General features: G+C 32.4%; 1 protein-coding gene across 1 annotated transcript; it reads left to right on the top strand.

The window, feature by feature from the left end:
- The first annotated feature begins 115 nt into the window (after nt 1–115).
- LOC124354802 (p53 and DNA damage-regulated protein 1) lies at nt 116–16,640 on the top strand. Its single transcript, XM_046805521.1, has 6 exons — nt 116–519; nt 4,550–4,642; nt 7,898–8,205; nt 9,372–9,589; nt 11,230–11,458; nt 15,450–16,640. The coding sequence occupies exons 4-6, from the start codon at nt 9,579–9,581 to the stop codon at nt 15,624–15,626; spliced, it is 417 nt and encodes a 138-aa protein (XP_046661477.1). The 5' UTR covers nt 116–519; nt 4,550–4,642; nt 7,898–8,205; nt 9,372–9,578; the 3' UTR covers nt 15,627–16,640.

Here is a 16,640-nt window from a genome sequence, read left to right as displayed (position 1 = left end):
TAACAGAATAGATAAAAAATCACAAAAACTAGGAACAACAACCAATAGAAAAAACATATAAACCACGGAATAATTTTAACACAAAAAAAAAAGAATGCAATGTGTAGTAATTTTCAAGAGAAGGTGCAGATTAGTGTACTAAGTTATTGCTTTTACCGAATAAAATTATTAATAACCATAATAATAAGTGAAAACACGGTTCTTCAATATGCACTCTCTCTGGATAAAATGATCGAATCAACGTTTCACCGTTCTATCATTCAGTCGACAAACGAGACTCGATAGTTAATAAAATGAAATGAATTTTGCTTGGTACTGTTCTAATCATTAGACACTAGACAGTAATCTAACCTACAATTATTTATTTAAAACGTTAACTCTGAATAACGATAGCTGGACCATTTAATGTATTACAATTTTTGTTGATCAATTTTATAATAGACATCGAATCAGTTTATCTTAAATCACCTTGATTTTTATTGGCAAGTGTACTGGCTGGATGGATTGACATTAATTTGGGTAAGTGAAACATATCATTCTATCAAACCAGTACATTGGCTAGGTTGTGAAGCATTAGTTGACACTAACTTAATACTTAAATAATACTCTTGAGAAACTTGTTTAGTCCCCAACAAATGTACTAGGCCTATTGTGAATTAGGCCTGCGATATTCTTAACTGGGTACAATGCATGTTCATTGAGGTAAGAGTTTTGATGAGTTTAATTTTTTTGGAGTTCCTATGAGAATTTCACAATTCACTTTGGTAACCTCCAAAGCCGTTTTATTAAGTGGATTCAGACTCAGGGGTGAAGCTTTAGTAAGAGCAATTGGTTTTACACTTATTCAGGTGGTTAGCTTAACCTAAACTACGATTTAATAAAATTCTAAACTTATCATTGGAAGTGTTTGTTTTAGATGGGGGCGGAGTATGACAGCGAACCTGATTATAGTATCGTTTATTACAATCATCGATACTTTATATACCGAGTAACAGAACTATCAATGTATATTAAATAGGCTACTAAATTAAATTCTTATGGTTCGAATTCATGGAAATACGAGGGTCGTCCATAAAGTAACCGCCGTTTGGGTGTGGCGCGATAAGTAGTGGGGGTAGCGCCTACATTCTCACATCGATGTGCGCAGCCGTTCAGTACGCTTATAACTGTGCAAGAGAGAGCATCGTGCGATCGCGCGTTCTTTTGTTACAACGTAAAATCATGAGCGCCGTGATAGAAAATCCCGCCAAGTGTGAAGTGCGTGGTGTAATAAGATTTCTGTGGTTGAAAAGATACACAGCAGCTGAAATTCATCGTGAATTGAGTGCGGTTTATGGCCCAAACATTATGAGCAAAGGTGTAGTCCGTCAATGGGTTCGTTTTTAAAAAAATTGAAGAACGAACGTTCACGATGAAGACCGGAGTGGTAGGCCATCTCTCGTCAGTGATGACTTGGTGAAAAAAGTGGGATGCTAAGGGCAACTTGCTCGTTGAATTTATGGAGCGTGGTGGTACGACCATTACAGCAGCAGCTTACTGTGGTCCTTAAACCTTAGAACGGCTACGACGAGCGATTCAAAACAAGCATCGTGGTCTTCTGACATCTGGTGGTGTGTTTGTCCATGACAACGCCCGTCCTCATACAGCTCAAAGAACAACAGAACTTTTGGAAAAGTTCAAATGGGACGTTTTTGACCACCCCACTACAGCCCGGTCTTGGCTCCCAGTGATTTTCATCTTTTCCCGTACATGAAGCGGTGGCTTGCATCTCAGAGGTTTGCGAGTGATGAAGAGCTTCAAAACGCTGTGACAGGTTGGCTATGTTTTCAGGCGGCAGATTTTTTTAAAGGCGGAATTTCAAAAACTGTTACAAGATATGATAAGTGCTTGAATTTGTATGGTGGATATGTAAAAAAGTAGAGAAAATCTGTAGTTTTAACATTTATATAATAAACTTTTTGTATCTCAACTGGTTTATTTTTTATTTCAAAACGGAGGTTACTTTGTGGACGACCCTCGTAGTTTAAACAATTATGCAATGTTACACACAATAAAAAAACCCATAACCATTAACAAAAAATTAAGAATGGTGATCGGGTAAATGTCATTTAAATAATAAACAAAATGTAACAATAAAACAAACAACTTGGAACTGAGAAAGACACACTAACTCATCTTTTAGTATTATTTTGTATAGTTTTCTAAATTTAATATTTTATTTGATTTAACCCTAGAACTGGCAATGGTGTCACTCTGTACTGGTGGCTCTATTTTAACAGCCTCGCAGACGTTTCTTATAGTGTATCACATTTCATAACTGTTAGTCCAAATATAAACTATTATATGTCAATGTATTCACAACTATATGGAGAGCATTATAATAACAATATCTTATTGTTTCCATGGAAACATATTTTTGTTCTTTTTTACAAAATGTAAGAAAACATTTTTTGGACATTATGTAAATATTCCGTTGTGTAACTGCTTAGCAATAAGCTATACATCAAAACTGTAAATGTATAACTTATTCAAAATTTTGTCCTGATTCCAAAAATATATAATTATTGTAACTTTTACCTCAAAACGTATGTGTTACAGGGCTTTGTATGAAGATCACGTGTATTTACTTATTTTCAAAAATGCGTAGATTTCGAAATAAATATTATTTTTCCTGGGTAAACATAATCTCATGACTGCGGTTTTACTTATACAGTCTAAGTATGACGGATAAAACAAACATAAAATAAAATAATAAATTTTAATCTTACCTTATTTACATATGTACAATATATACAAAGTTTTATTTTTCACTCAGCATCAGTAGATTTATCGGTCTCTAAAGTTTTCACCCATACTAAAACTATAACCTAAGAAAGCTAAAAAAAAAAACAATAATAACAACACTATAAAATACAATTTCCACAAATACAATTGGATTCGTAACCTCAAACACAAAACCCAGGACTTGTTTACAATTTCACAACAATGTGGTTGACCCGTACTACGTTCACGTCAGCTGTCATAGAGAACGATGTTTTACGGTAAACAAAGAAGACAATAATCGAAGTAAGAACAGTAAATCGGTACTATAGTTAATGCTGTTCCAGAATATATCAAATAAAAGTCATTTATATGACCTTAATTGCCTATAATTTCAATAACTGTACATGTCTCCTTTGGCGACCAATATTCGTCGTTGCCAAATCAGACGGGCCTTTGGCGACGAAAATTCGTTACATACCAGCTGGAGGGTTAAAGGATGTTATCTAAAGAACAAATTGTGTTTAGAATATGAATGTGTGTGTATAGTTGGTGTTCAAATTCATTACTATTGGTTGATTATATTGATGGTTATAATAATTAAATGTTGTTTGGTAATTTCAATATAAAAATCCGTGTCCATGTATAGTACTCTACCACAGATGGGTAAGGTGATGATGGGCATCAACAGTTTTCTATGGATTGTTGTCCTTCAGGTTCTCTTCTGCCACAGTAGTAAAATATTTGTTGAAACTGTCAGCTAGCACATTTGGGTCCTCGATTTTCTTGGACACCTTTACTTTCCAGGTTGTGTCCTTTATTTCTCCACATGCCTTTCTTTCGGCGTTAGCGATGCTCCACATAGCCCTTTTATTGGAGGACTGAGCTGTGATCTGCTCACTAGCCTCTTGTCGGATGATTTTCTGTTTTATTACTTATTCTTCTTCTGGACTTCTTCCAATCTGTCTTGGGCTTGGAGGAATTGGGTCTTAGGCTGGTATACTTCAGGACCATAGAGGAAAGGCATCTGTCCAGAGAGTTTAGACCTTGATGATTTATAAACTTTATTGTCATAAAGTGATCTTAAACTTCAAGTACAATACCGTGTGTTCATGGTTATGTTTTATAAGATACACATCACTCTGACTAAAGGTTAACATTCATAGTTATGTAAGTGCATATTTTTACACTTAGCATGAAGCATTTTTTATAAAGCCCCTCTGCTTATTGGTCATTAGAAGTCAGGAAGTCATCTAAGGTCAATTTCATTAGTTCATGGCAATCCTGACTCTCGCTATGAGGCTGCTGTATAATAAGCAGCCAGCAACACAATCGGATTATGGTTATCGAATGATTCAAATCATTGATATTCATGACAATCCAAAAGACTGAAAGCAATATGTTGGAACAAATAACGTAATAGATATTTCAAAGAACAGTATGGTTTTTGCTAGTTTTCAATCTTAGAAATTAATTTATAAATTAAATATTAATATAATTTACAAATTATAATATTATATATCTAATTTATATAATTACAACAAAACATAACATTTTCTTACTTTACGTATTTTCAAGGATAAACATGACTGCTTGTGAAACAACAAAGACATGTATGTCACTGTTCCATAAGTCAATAAAAAAACACATGATTTGAATTTATTTCCAAATACGATTTTATTTTGAACTAATTTTGAGTGATAATGTCAAACTGAATTAAGTTTTATGCAATCGTATTGTAGTGAATTTATACTTTTATATGTAAAATAAATGTGTTTGTTTGTTTCAGATTACATAAAATAACTAAACTTTTATCTAAACGACATTTGAGCAGCGTAGTAATTACGATTACTTTAGTCAATCTGAAATGGTATTTCTGCAGGTACTGATAATGTCATAATTACATTCATTAATAAAAAATTAGTAGTAATTTGATTTCAACTAAAATAGTACACAATTTTTCATTATATTCATAATATCAAATTTAGAATATTCAAAACAAGTCATCTCAAGATCGTTTTTAGATACGTTGTGTATGTTCATACTTTTCTTGCAGCAAAACACTATTTGATTCCTACCTTTAATTGTAGTTTTCATCTTGTCAGTAAAAATCAGGACAATTCGGATTTAAAGGAACAAGGTCATTTTCTTGTAGCCATTTAATTTAGCACATTGCTCAATCAGTGTTCATAAAAAAATTTTGAGCAAATATTTACATATTCATTTCCATTGTTCCTGTCGTTGTCACTAGCCTTCTCCTACATAAACGAAATAACAATAGCTGGTAATGATGTCACTAACATCAGCTGGTAATGACGTCACTAACAACAGCTAGTAATGACGTCACTAGTCTAAATAAAGAAAGCTGGCAATGATTATTTATGAATATCTATAGGTCAAGTGTTGTATTCGATAGTATCACTATGATTTTTCTATCCTTTAAGAGTAACTGATAATAAAAGTGCAGTGCTATTATCCATCATATTGTCATTGATTGATGTTATCGATGTTATATGTTGTTATCGATGTTATATGTTGTTATCGATGTTATATGTTGTTATCAATGTTATATGTTGTTATTGATGTTATCAGTTTTGATTATTAAAAAATACATTAGGCCTATTCATCTTAGGTTCATAAAGACTGTTATTATTTATTTCATTGTAACACATGGCAACAATGATTAAATCATTTACTTTAAACCAACTTATGAAGCAAAGAACATGTTTAGAATTAAGAGTTAAATCTTCAAAATATTGGGCTGCAGTATAATAAGTGGCTACCACCACAGTCAAATCATTAATATTCTAAACTACTTCAACTAAAATGTTGAATCAAATTACGTTGTAGACTAAAATTACAGTGTAGTTCAGCTATTTTTATATCTAAAAAACTTTATAGTTATAATGATGAATAAACACCTATTTAGGGTATGTGTATTTATAAAATGTAAGAAACAAAACAGTGCGCATTTTTTTCATTTTGAAGGATAAACATGTCTGATAGCTTGTGACACAAATAACATATTTACATCACCATTGTACTTATAGCAATTCAATGATTTTACTTGGTTTGGAATAATACCGTTATTCAATACATTAAAAAGAGCAGGCAATTATAATTAAATGTAAGTAACTATAATTCGAATTTTTTTGTATCCGATAGTTCATATATATTTAAGTGGTCTGATAAGGAGTGCACACCTTATCAGAGAAAAAATTAAAATGTTTTAAAAATAAAAATCCAAAAATTGTCGGTAATATCGCACCTGTCCAGTAATCTTAGCACTTCAAAATGCTATTGAATCCACCTGTAACTACAGCTTGCATATCGTATGTAGAGCCGTTGATAAGAAAGAACATTCTGGATGCTGAATTTACATTTATAGAAATGAAATATGTTCCCACAAAATAAAAAAATGATAAAGCTCCAGGTTTTGATAGAATCTCTGATGAATTTTACAAAAATGTACTGGATTTGTTTATTGCAACATTTTAGGCTTAAAAAATAAAATGTTTGACAACGGGTTAGTACCAAAAAGATATAAATATTCCACAGTCTTTCATTTGCACAAAAAATGGGATATAAACTCAGTCGACAAATACAGAGAATTTTCCTGTATTGATTTTATATGCAAAACTTTTACAGGTCTATTAAATTTAAGGTTGTGAGAAATGGGTTAATACTTACAGAATTTCAAGCTGGATTTAGGAAAGGATATTCCACAGTGTATAATATTTTAATTTTATCCAGCATGGTTCATTTACACTTGGTGCAGCCACAAGGAAAGGTGTTTTGTTTCTTTGTTGATTTTACAGCTTCGTTTGATAACATTGTGAGCGAAGCATTAATTTATAAGTTTTCATGTATGGGGTTGTTAACACGAATGCTAAATGTGATAAAACATTTGTATGAAAGAACAGCACCTGGCGTGTGGTGTGCTGAAGGAGAGTAACCGGGGAGTTCAGCACGACACTGAGCTTGAGACAGAGCTATATCCTCAGTTCCCTACTGTTCTCTCTGTCAATGACCTGCCCGGGGCCTTGGAGGGGGCTGTAGTTTTGGTGGTTACCAAGTAAACGTGTTGATCTATCAGATGATATTGTGTTACTAGTGCCAACAGCAGCCGTGCTGCACCACATGATCACAAACTTAGAGAAATACTGTGATAATTGGAATCCCAAAGTTAACTTGAATAAGCCGGAGATTAAAAAAGGTGTTTAGAAAAGGGGGCAGATTAAAATCAACTGATAAGTGGTGGTATAATGGAAAAAAATTGAGATTGTAAATCAGTATAAATATCTGGGGATGGTTTTTGGTTCAACATTGCATAGGAATTACATTTTGAAGAAAAAGTTAAAATGGCAAAATTAGCACTAAATTCAATCTGGGGAAAGATTTTCAATATCAACAGTGTTCCATTAACACATTGACTGTGTTAAAAATGTTTTACTGAATATGAAAATGGCTGAACCACACTGAACCCTTAAACAAACAATGGCGCGTGAGGTCGCCAGTGGCGCTTCCCAGTGGTGGTCTGAGGCGGTCGCAGGTGACTGTGTCACTTGTAATATATTAAGCACCAAATACATGTGTTACAATGTAGTAGTAAAACCAATGTTGAGTTACGGTGCTCAAGTTTGGAGATATAGAAACAGTGATAAATTAGAATCAGCACATAGATTATTTTTAGGAAATTATTTTGGTTGCCAACTAACACACCAAATTACATTCTGTACCTTGAGCCATATTTTGAAAAATTGCAATTCTATAACCTAAATTTAAAACTTAAAAAACAAAAAAATTTTGATGCAGATTTTTATTTCAACAATCACAATTGAAAACATGAACACTGAAAATATGATTTAATTAACATTTGGAATTAATACATAACAATAATTATAATATAATTTAGTATCAACCAACATATGAGTAATAATACTTCTCTGGAATAATGTTCACTTTAACCATGTTAGGCCTACCTAAAACCACTTAATAATTTATTAAAATGTTGTATTATCCTTTCTAGAAAGAATTATTTTGCAAAACCATATATTGCACAAAAGCTAATAACATGTGTGATTTACATGGTTATATCCCAAATAGTCCTATTTATAATACTCATAATTTTTTACAGGATGGAGTTGGCAATCACAGAACTTGAAGAAAGTTTCAAGAATAGTATTAACCGGGTGAATGATACAGAGTGGAAAATAGAACAGTTACAGCAATTTAAGAACAGTAATTGTGACTCAGTAGTTAAACTATTTGGAAAAGTTGCTGGTTTAGAAGAATCGAACAAGAAACTCACGGAAGAATACTCTATTGTTAACTGTGACTTTGAAGAAAATAGAATCAATTTCAGAAACTCATTTCGAAACTTGGAAGCCCAAATAAGCACACTAAAGAGAAATGTTGAGAATTTGAAATCCAATTCAAATACAGGTAATTATAATAGTTTGGACCTAAACATTCTACAATTCGTTTAAGGGTGCATCTTAAGTCACTTTTCATATAGCCAACCAACTATTATAGTTTTCATATTGACATGTCCATCCAGATATTCTTTATTTACACCCGAATTTATTTACAGCAATGTCTGCGAGAAGAAGGCCACATTGTCCCTTTCTATGTACTATTGTTATTGGCTAGATAAGTAGGTAAATATATATGTATGTATATTATAAATGTATACATGGTACATGGATGGATTTTTTGCCATAAGTGCGGGATGGTGCCTAAGACGCCCACCAAAGCTTGCATTGATGGCCACAGGGCCATTTCCGATTGGTACTTTCTGACCTCAGATCATGTCCCAGATCGTCTAACATGATTTGAGGTCGGAAAAGTACTGATCGGAAATGCCCCTGGCCATCATTGCAGGCTTCGGTGGGAACCACCCCACACTTCTAGCACAAAAAGAAAAATATATCCCTCGAGATAGTACCCAAATTGAAGCTCAGATCATGTGAGCTCTCATAAACTTTGTCTTTAACTTTGGTACCACTTGTAACATATTTATGTCCTCATCTAAAACTACCTATTTAGCTTATTAACAAGTTGCAGATAGGGAAAGAGTGGTCTCCTCACTGACATTGCTTTCCCTTTGGGAAGCAGAAAACAAGAACTGATCGTCTTAATGACGTAGTTTTCACAGTAGGTCAAATAAAGTCTGTTCTTTCTAATAATGAAGTTCCTTTAGGTCTCCGGTAAGAAAAACTCTTCCATAAATAGAGGCCTCCGGATAATACCAAAGTACTATTTCATTTTCAAAATATTTTTCTTTTATTGTTGAACTCTCACTCAGCTATAATACTGGACATATTTTTCACTTCTAGCAGAATATAAAACTTGTAAGTCAATTACTGTATAGTATTAAATGTTTTATACTGTGCAAAATAGTATATTTTAATATTATGCTTATTTTTTTATTTAGTTGAAATACCAAATTATCACTTGTTTACTAACAGAATATCGTCAGCAATCATTGGAAATTTTCTCATGTAGAAATTGCCTCATGAGGTGAAGATTACATCTTAAATCTAGATTTGAATGATTTTAATGTTGTTTACAAATTCATCTTCACACGAAAAAACTTATATCTGTTGCAGAATAAAGTTAACCTGTTCAATGGATGCTTCACAACTATTGATGCGAATGAAACATTTTGTGAGGGGCACTGAGAAACCATCGACTAGTTCAGTTGTAAACAATGAATTTAATCAAGCTCACAGAACAGCATTTGTGTCTGGATCCCACGTGAAACAGTTTTATGAGAGTACGGTTGGCAAAGAAGCATTTCAAACAAATCAAAAGAAATGTACAAAAGGTAAACCCTTAGAGAAACCTAAACCATCCACAAAACTTATTAAGACTGCATTTAATGTGAATTCATTGATGAAGGCTGTTGAAATGGGCAAAACTGCAGATGTAGAAGAGATATTGGAGAAGAACAAAGAAAGTGTTAATTGCTGTGACCAATTTGGTTGGACACCGATAATGTCAGCTTGTTGCGCTGGTAATGAAAGAATGGTTGTACTTTTGCTACAATGGAAACCGGACTTAAGTGTGTGTGATAAACGAGGACAATCGTGTAGAGACCTGGCCTCAGCAAAAGGTTACCGACATATTGTTAAAATTTTAGACCAGTATGTTCAGGATATGCATGAAAACACAGTAGCCAAGCAAAACCCAACCAGTTCTGAGCAGGTGCCATCTAACAATACCACCTTTTATTGTAAAGTTTGCAAGCAATCTATTGAACATACAAGTATGAAGAAACATTTATCGTCGACAATACATAATTTCCATAAAGCTTCGAAACGTAAGATGCCCACAATGTATGGTATTCCAGAAAGCAATAAGGGCTTTCAGATTCTGGTAAAATCTGGGTGGAACAAAGAAGATGGTTTAGGACCGAGTGGGGAGGGTCATAAATATCCACCCAAGACTATTCTGAAACAAGACAGAACTGGATTGGGAGCTAAACGGTACCAGGCTAGGGTAACTCATACATTGGAAGATAGTGGTCGGAAAGAAGTAAGACAGAAGAAAACCTTCAAACGAGATCTTAAAATGGAAAAAACAAAAGAGCAAAGATTAGAAAGGAATCTTCGGAGAATGTTGTCGTAAAACTTCTTGTATTATATCTCAGTTTTATAGATTTGATTATGGTACAAAATAGTTTTTAGTTAATGTAAATAAAATTTAAGATTTTATCATGTATTTGTTTATTAGATTGATGTTCCTATTACATTTATATTCTCAGTTTTAAGTTAAAGCAGGTTGTAAAAAAATAATAGTATAGTTATGGAACTAAGAAATTTGGCTTAAATTATTGGGAATGCTTAAAGATTTTTTCTACTGATTTTGAACATATGACATATACATAATTTTCAAGGAAACTACTCAGTTTTCTTTTGAAGTTACTGATCATTGTTTTACATGAATACACTCATTAGTTTTCTAGGTGGTTCTTTCAATGCCATTTGCTTTTTCATTTACTGCAATTTGTAAGGGAAAACTCATTAGCAAACTTTTGTTGAGTTCTGGAATCAAACTCATGACCTCTAAAATCACAGAGCTGCAGCCATATCTTTAGGCTAGGATGAATGTAAAGTTAATAATATTAGCATTAGTTTATAGTGGGAATATGCTTGTTAATTTCACATTGCCTCTCCAAACACTATTAGCCAATTTAAAGTTTTTTAATCAAAGGAAGAATGAGGTGAAGGTATGAGAACATTGTACTTAGTGGGAGTTACTTACAATATCAGATACCTCAATTTTACATATAGGTCTTATATATTTAGATGAGATTACATGTATTATCATGACCCAACATTATGAATGATTAAATTTAATTCTTAGTGTTTATTTTATCTTCTCAGCATAACATGAAGAAGATTATCACTTTTTATTATGTAAATGTTATTTTTACTGTCTTTTGAGACATCAATTTGTTTTCAGAGTAAAAATGGAAAATCCAAATTTAAGTCTGAAACAACTCCATGCGATTGAGCAGCAGGGTGAGTCAATTTTGAGAGATCGGGCAGAAATAATTGCTTTAGACCGGCGACGCAATGGTAACCGTGAAGCTTTGAGAACTTTAACCCGTGAAAAAGGAACAAAAACTTGGTTTGCACTTGGGCCGATGTTGGTGAAGATGCCTGTGTCTACTGCTACTTCCCTTTTAAAACAAAGGTAGGTCATTACAGATTGATTATATATTAGTTTCAATTATTATAGTTGGAGAAATTAACTTAATGTATAATTCTTGTGTAAAGAATACATGTGTTTGTATGAATTTCAAACCATTTAACCTGAATATCAAAGTTAAAAGTAGGACATATTTCACAAATGATTAGGCAGAGAAGTTTAATACAATGCAGGTAACAACATGTTATTTCCAATATATTTTATTGATTTTAAAATCGATCACTGGGCATTGCTTGCAAGATTTCGTTGAATAACAATATTTGTTGAATACTTTATTTAAAACTCAAATAAAAGCAAACCTGAATACTTAACCAAAAGGAGTTAAAATTACAAAACGAAAACTCTGAAACTAAATTTTGGCATGATTTTACTTATATTGCAGTAGACAGAGAGAGTCACAAAAATCCTCCTCATAAAAAGGTAAAAATATTAATAATGGATTTTAAAAAATCCTACATTTGGTTAAGCTATTCAGGACAGATTTGAATCTTGGTAACTTAATCCATAAAACAATATCAATTTCTTCAATTGTTCTGGTATCATACTTGTGGGGTGTGCCATTCAATCTCGAGCTTGGTAAATATTGTTTAAAAAACCCAATCAAGCTAATGAATTTTGGATGAAAAAAGAGATAATTTGAAGGCACTGAAATAATGGTCTATGTGATCCAATGCTTTATTTCTAGTAATGATATAGACAGCATTTTTCTTATGTAGTGATTTTAAGTATGTACGTGCTGGAACAGTGGCACACAACATGAAACCATACATAAGATGACTGTTATTTAGAAGTTTATAAACAACATGAACATATGGATCAAGAAACAAGGCAATGAGTCATAGGTTTCATTTCATTTTTATAATTATTGTGGGCAGGCAAGATTGAAATTGTTTACAACAATGAGAAAGAGAATGGGCTCTGGCATCGATCCTCAAAGATTTCATGTTCGCAAACTAAGTGCCTCTCTATATGGAAAATTAATTCAGAGGATGTTGAGAAGGTTGTATTTTCATGAAAATGTTGAAATGTTGTTAACTAATTCCCAGCATGAACGCAAAACGATATATATTACAAATTCATTGTTTATAGTATATCAAGTAATTATAAATAACATTTATTCTTTCATTTTTCTTCGATATCTCCTAAGGTTTCAAGGTGGTGGCCATTCAAAGTTTGAAAAGTAATGCTTATATATTAGTTATTAAGCATTATAGTGAAAAACAAAACAGTGCTTTAGAATTCTCAGGTCTCTTACAATAATGTTTGTTATTACATATTTTGTAACAACTCATAAGATTTCCAGATAGGGGACGTACTACGGGTTAAGTTGTATACAACATTGCAGGAATAATTGTTAACTCGATAACTACGCTACTTCTTAATAGATTCAGACTAAACATGCTACACAGACAATATTACATTTAGCTTGGTTGTGTTCGTTAACCAGTTCTAACCAACAAAACATTTCTATATGGTGATCATTTGTAATTGGGCCAAATTGTTATCTCGGGTATTTCATAACGTAAATACAAATTTTAAACTTTCTTAAAATTGCCATGCAACACTTATTTTTCCATAACTCTTAAAATTTAAAGATTTAATTTTGGATTAATTGTTACTAAATAAATTCCATGTTTTGCAATTAAACGTATATGCTTCTAACAGTTTTTGTACTGAAAGGTTTCAAGATTATGGAGTTTCTAAATTATTGAAAGTATTATTATTATTATATACTATATGCTAGCATTAGTATTGCTAGCATATACTATACATATACAATAACAGGTTATTGTCCCATCAGTGCTGTGTAAATTAAACATCTCAACTAATGATGCATCTTCAGTTTAACATTTAGATGACGGCTATATATGAAATCTCCCTTTATTCCGACTGAGCCAGAAGGGAGATTTTAAGGCCAGATTTTTCCTTAATACCGGAGTTGTCACCATCTTATGAGTTAATTTAAATACAGAATGCATCTCACCATCTACTGGATCCAAGTACACTGATAGAATTTCTCATTTGATGTTTTTACAGTAGGTTTTTATTAAAGGTGCCTACAAGTGAAAAGACATTCAACACTTAACTAATAATTACTTTATGAGCCTACAACTTACCTGGTATGGGTTAAATGAAAGTTCTATGAATCCTGTGAATTAACCAAGTGTCCTAGTAGAATTTTCCTCTTCTGAATATGACTTTGTTACTCTTAATATTAAAGATAATAATTTTGATCTGTCAGAGTTGAGGATGATTTCTTGATTTTTAAGAGTAACACCAAATTTATAAATTGATAAAACTCTTGAGTGTACAATGTGTTATTAGTTGGCACAGGCAAGGCTTTAGTCACCTTCTGATAGTGGGCAATAGTTAGGATAAATTAAGAGTGTCACCTATTCCTGGAGTAAACCAGGACACCTTTGAATTAATACCCCAATTTTTGATATTGGTATTTTACATGATTGCCAATACTTAGGGTGTAGCAACGTAGTAAAACAACCAAATTGTGTAATAAAAAAAAACTCAAATACAGTAAAGCCTGCGATATTTGGCACCTCCAATATCCAGCCCAGTGACAAAACGGTAACACTGTTTATAGCTGAAAGCTTTGCAAGCAAGGAAAGCCAGCCACATGGACAGGCTCAATCACTTTCTCCCACACTTCGGCTGTGAGGTGGGGTTACAGAGGGATGGGAACTGTGTTTTCCTTTACAGCAACTGCATCCTTGCTACATTTGAATCCATGACTTTGATGAAACTTTAATATCAGTGCTGTTGTGTTAGTTTTAGAATTTGCATTACAACATGTAGTGGTGAGATAGATAATTTTTAATTTTAAATAAGTTAAGACCTGAGTACATTTTTAAATGTTTCACTTACATTACTTAAATAAAATTGTATAGATACCCTTTGGAATTGCATTTAATTTTATATAAGTAACAAAAAAAAATCTAGAAATATGCAGTGCATTAGTTTAGTTTCAAAGTATCAAATGAAATAAATCATAAATGTATTAAAGTTCAAGGGAAGCAGTTCTAGCATAGTAGTTAACGTTTTATGTCACATAGTGACTTCAATATGTAAACCCCAAAATTGGTTGTGTATTAGTTATAAATTACGTATGTTCTTCATATAAAAATTCCGTAACCGACTTTAACTATTTCCCCATTACCACATTAGGCCAGATATGACAGGTTTTACTGGGTATATTAATTTCCTGTGACACAGAACATGAAATAGAGTGAAGTCTGTTAATAATTTTCTAAAACCTATTTCAAAACTGAATTTGAGAACATTTGAGTGTCCTGAGACAATTTTTCTGAACACTGTATGCCATAATAAAACTAGGACAGTTATGGTTTACCAGGGAATTTGTTCAACTGAACAATGGTTTTTAATTTATTAAAAAAAAATTTGTAAACGTTGTTTGAGAGGATTTATGTTTACTGTTGCACAACATGCCTGCATACATTACACTTGTCAATGTGACTTTAGTCATTTGTGGCAAAAGTTGCTCTTATTTCCCGATTCACCAGGAACATAAAACACAAAGGGCGTCAAATTGAGTACCTTCAAAACTTTTATAAGTTTTTTTTTAACTTAGACAAAATATTTAAATAAATTTTGAAATCAACAAATGAAGTGAACTTGTAATTAACATGTAATCTTTCTGTTCAATAGCTAGAGAAAAAGGAAAGTGGCAATAAAGGTATAGGGTAGTATATGCTACTCTTATATTATAGATAAATATATTATAACTATAAATTTAGCAACCCCCTTTCTGATATTAAACTAAAATTCTTCTCAGTTGTAGAGATATTTCTTGTGTTAACAAAAATTAGTCAATTATGTGTTTACTTATTAATACCAGTAGGCTATCTTGTTTAAGTAAATACTGTCAGTTTCCTATAAACTAATTTCTTTTATTGAATACAATATTGTGCATCATTTTAACATCTGAACTGTATTTTGCAGACCAAGTGACAATCAACAGTGAAATTAACAAGATCCGGAGTGATCTGAAAATAAAAGTGAACAAATTACGGGATCTGGAGTTCGAATCGCCACTCCCTGGTTTGGATTTAAAACCGATGACTCGGGAAGAGATGGCGGCAGTCAATCAGGTGTTGGGAGGTCATGCTGAGTGAAAGTTAACAAATTATGGGATCTGGAGTTCAAGTCACCACTCCCTGGTTTGGACATAAAAACCGATGACTCGGTAAGAGATGGCGGCAGTCAATCAGGTGTTGCAAATCATGCTGAGTGATTGAGTGAAAGTGAACAAATGACGGGATCTGGAGTTTGAATTCCCACTCTCTTATTTGGACTTAAAAACCGATGACTCGTAAAGAGATGGCGGCAAGTCAGGTTGTGGGAGGTCATGCTGAATGACTGACTGAGTGAAAACTAAAATGGAAATCTCATTTTTATTGTGACTAATTTAGTGGTGCCTTATAAATCTAATGTATAAAGATGTTTTAAATTTAAAATATTAAGAAATTGTTATATTCTCTTTTGTAACATCATTAACAAAATCGATTATGACTGCCAATCATTAATGAAACATTGTTTTTCAATCAAATTTATGTATTTAAAAAGTAAACAAACAAACAAAAAACAGTGCTTTTTATATTTTCTCCTTCACACTATAATGTGCATATATAAATCCAAAATTTAAATGTCTTAATCACAGTGGTGTAAAACAATTAGTAATTACTGCAGAAGATATTAAAATTTTGTTAGACTAATTTTATTGTGATTCCAATTAATTAAAGTATAACGTACTGATATGACAAACAACAACAAACGCAAGTAATTGTACCAGCCGCAAGGTTGTGAGAGGGTAAAAATCGACCAATACCTCCAAGTATCGTGATAAAAGGAATTTCTATTTTGTAAGTGTGAAACTTCATTACTAAAAAGAACAATTCTTTAAAAAATATGGTTTTTTGTTACAACTCAAAAATATTTTTTTACACATATAGAAAATTTACCTAGCAACTGCACAGTGTGTTTCTCATACCTAATTGTTTTTCTTATGATGAATAAAAACTGCTTCGATACTTTTTTTTACAATGACACTAACATATTAGTATTTTGATCGTAGAATATTTTGTATGACTTTTCATCTTATTTGTAATAACAAAATATCTGTATTTTTA

This window comes from Homalodisca vitripennis, chromosome 2 (genome assembly GCF_021130785.1).
Source record: "Homalodisca vitripennis isolate AUS2020 chromosome 2, UT_GWSS_2.1, whole genome shotgun sequence".
In the NCBI taxonomy this organism is placed as follows: domain Eukaryota; kingdom Metazoa; phylum Arthropoda; class Insecta; order Hemiptera; family Cicadellidae; genus Homalodisca; species Homalodisca vitripennis.
The sequence above is the reverse complement of the archived record's forward strand: the minus strand, read 5'-3'. Positions and strand labels throughout refer to the sequence as shown.

Excerpts from the sequence above, each read along its gene's own strand:
- LOC124354802 (XM_046805521.1), top strand. Across the intron at positions 11,459-15,449 it reads CTGCTACTTCCCTTTTAAAA|GCAGACCAAGTGACAATCAA; the intron begins CAAAGGTAGGTC and ends GAACTGTATTTT.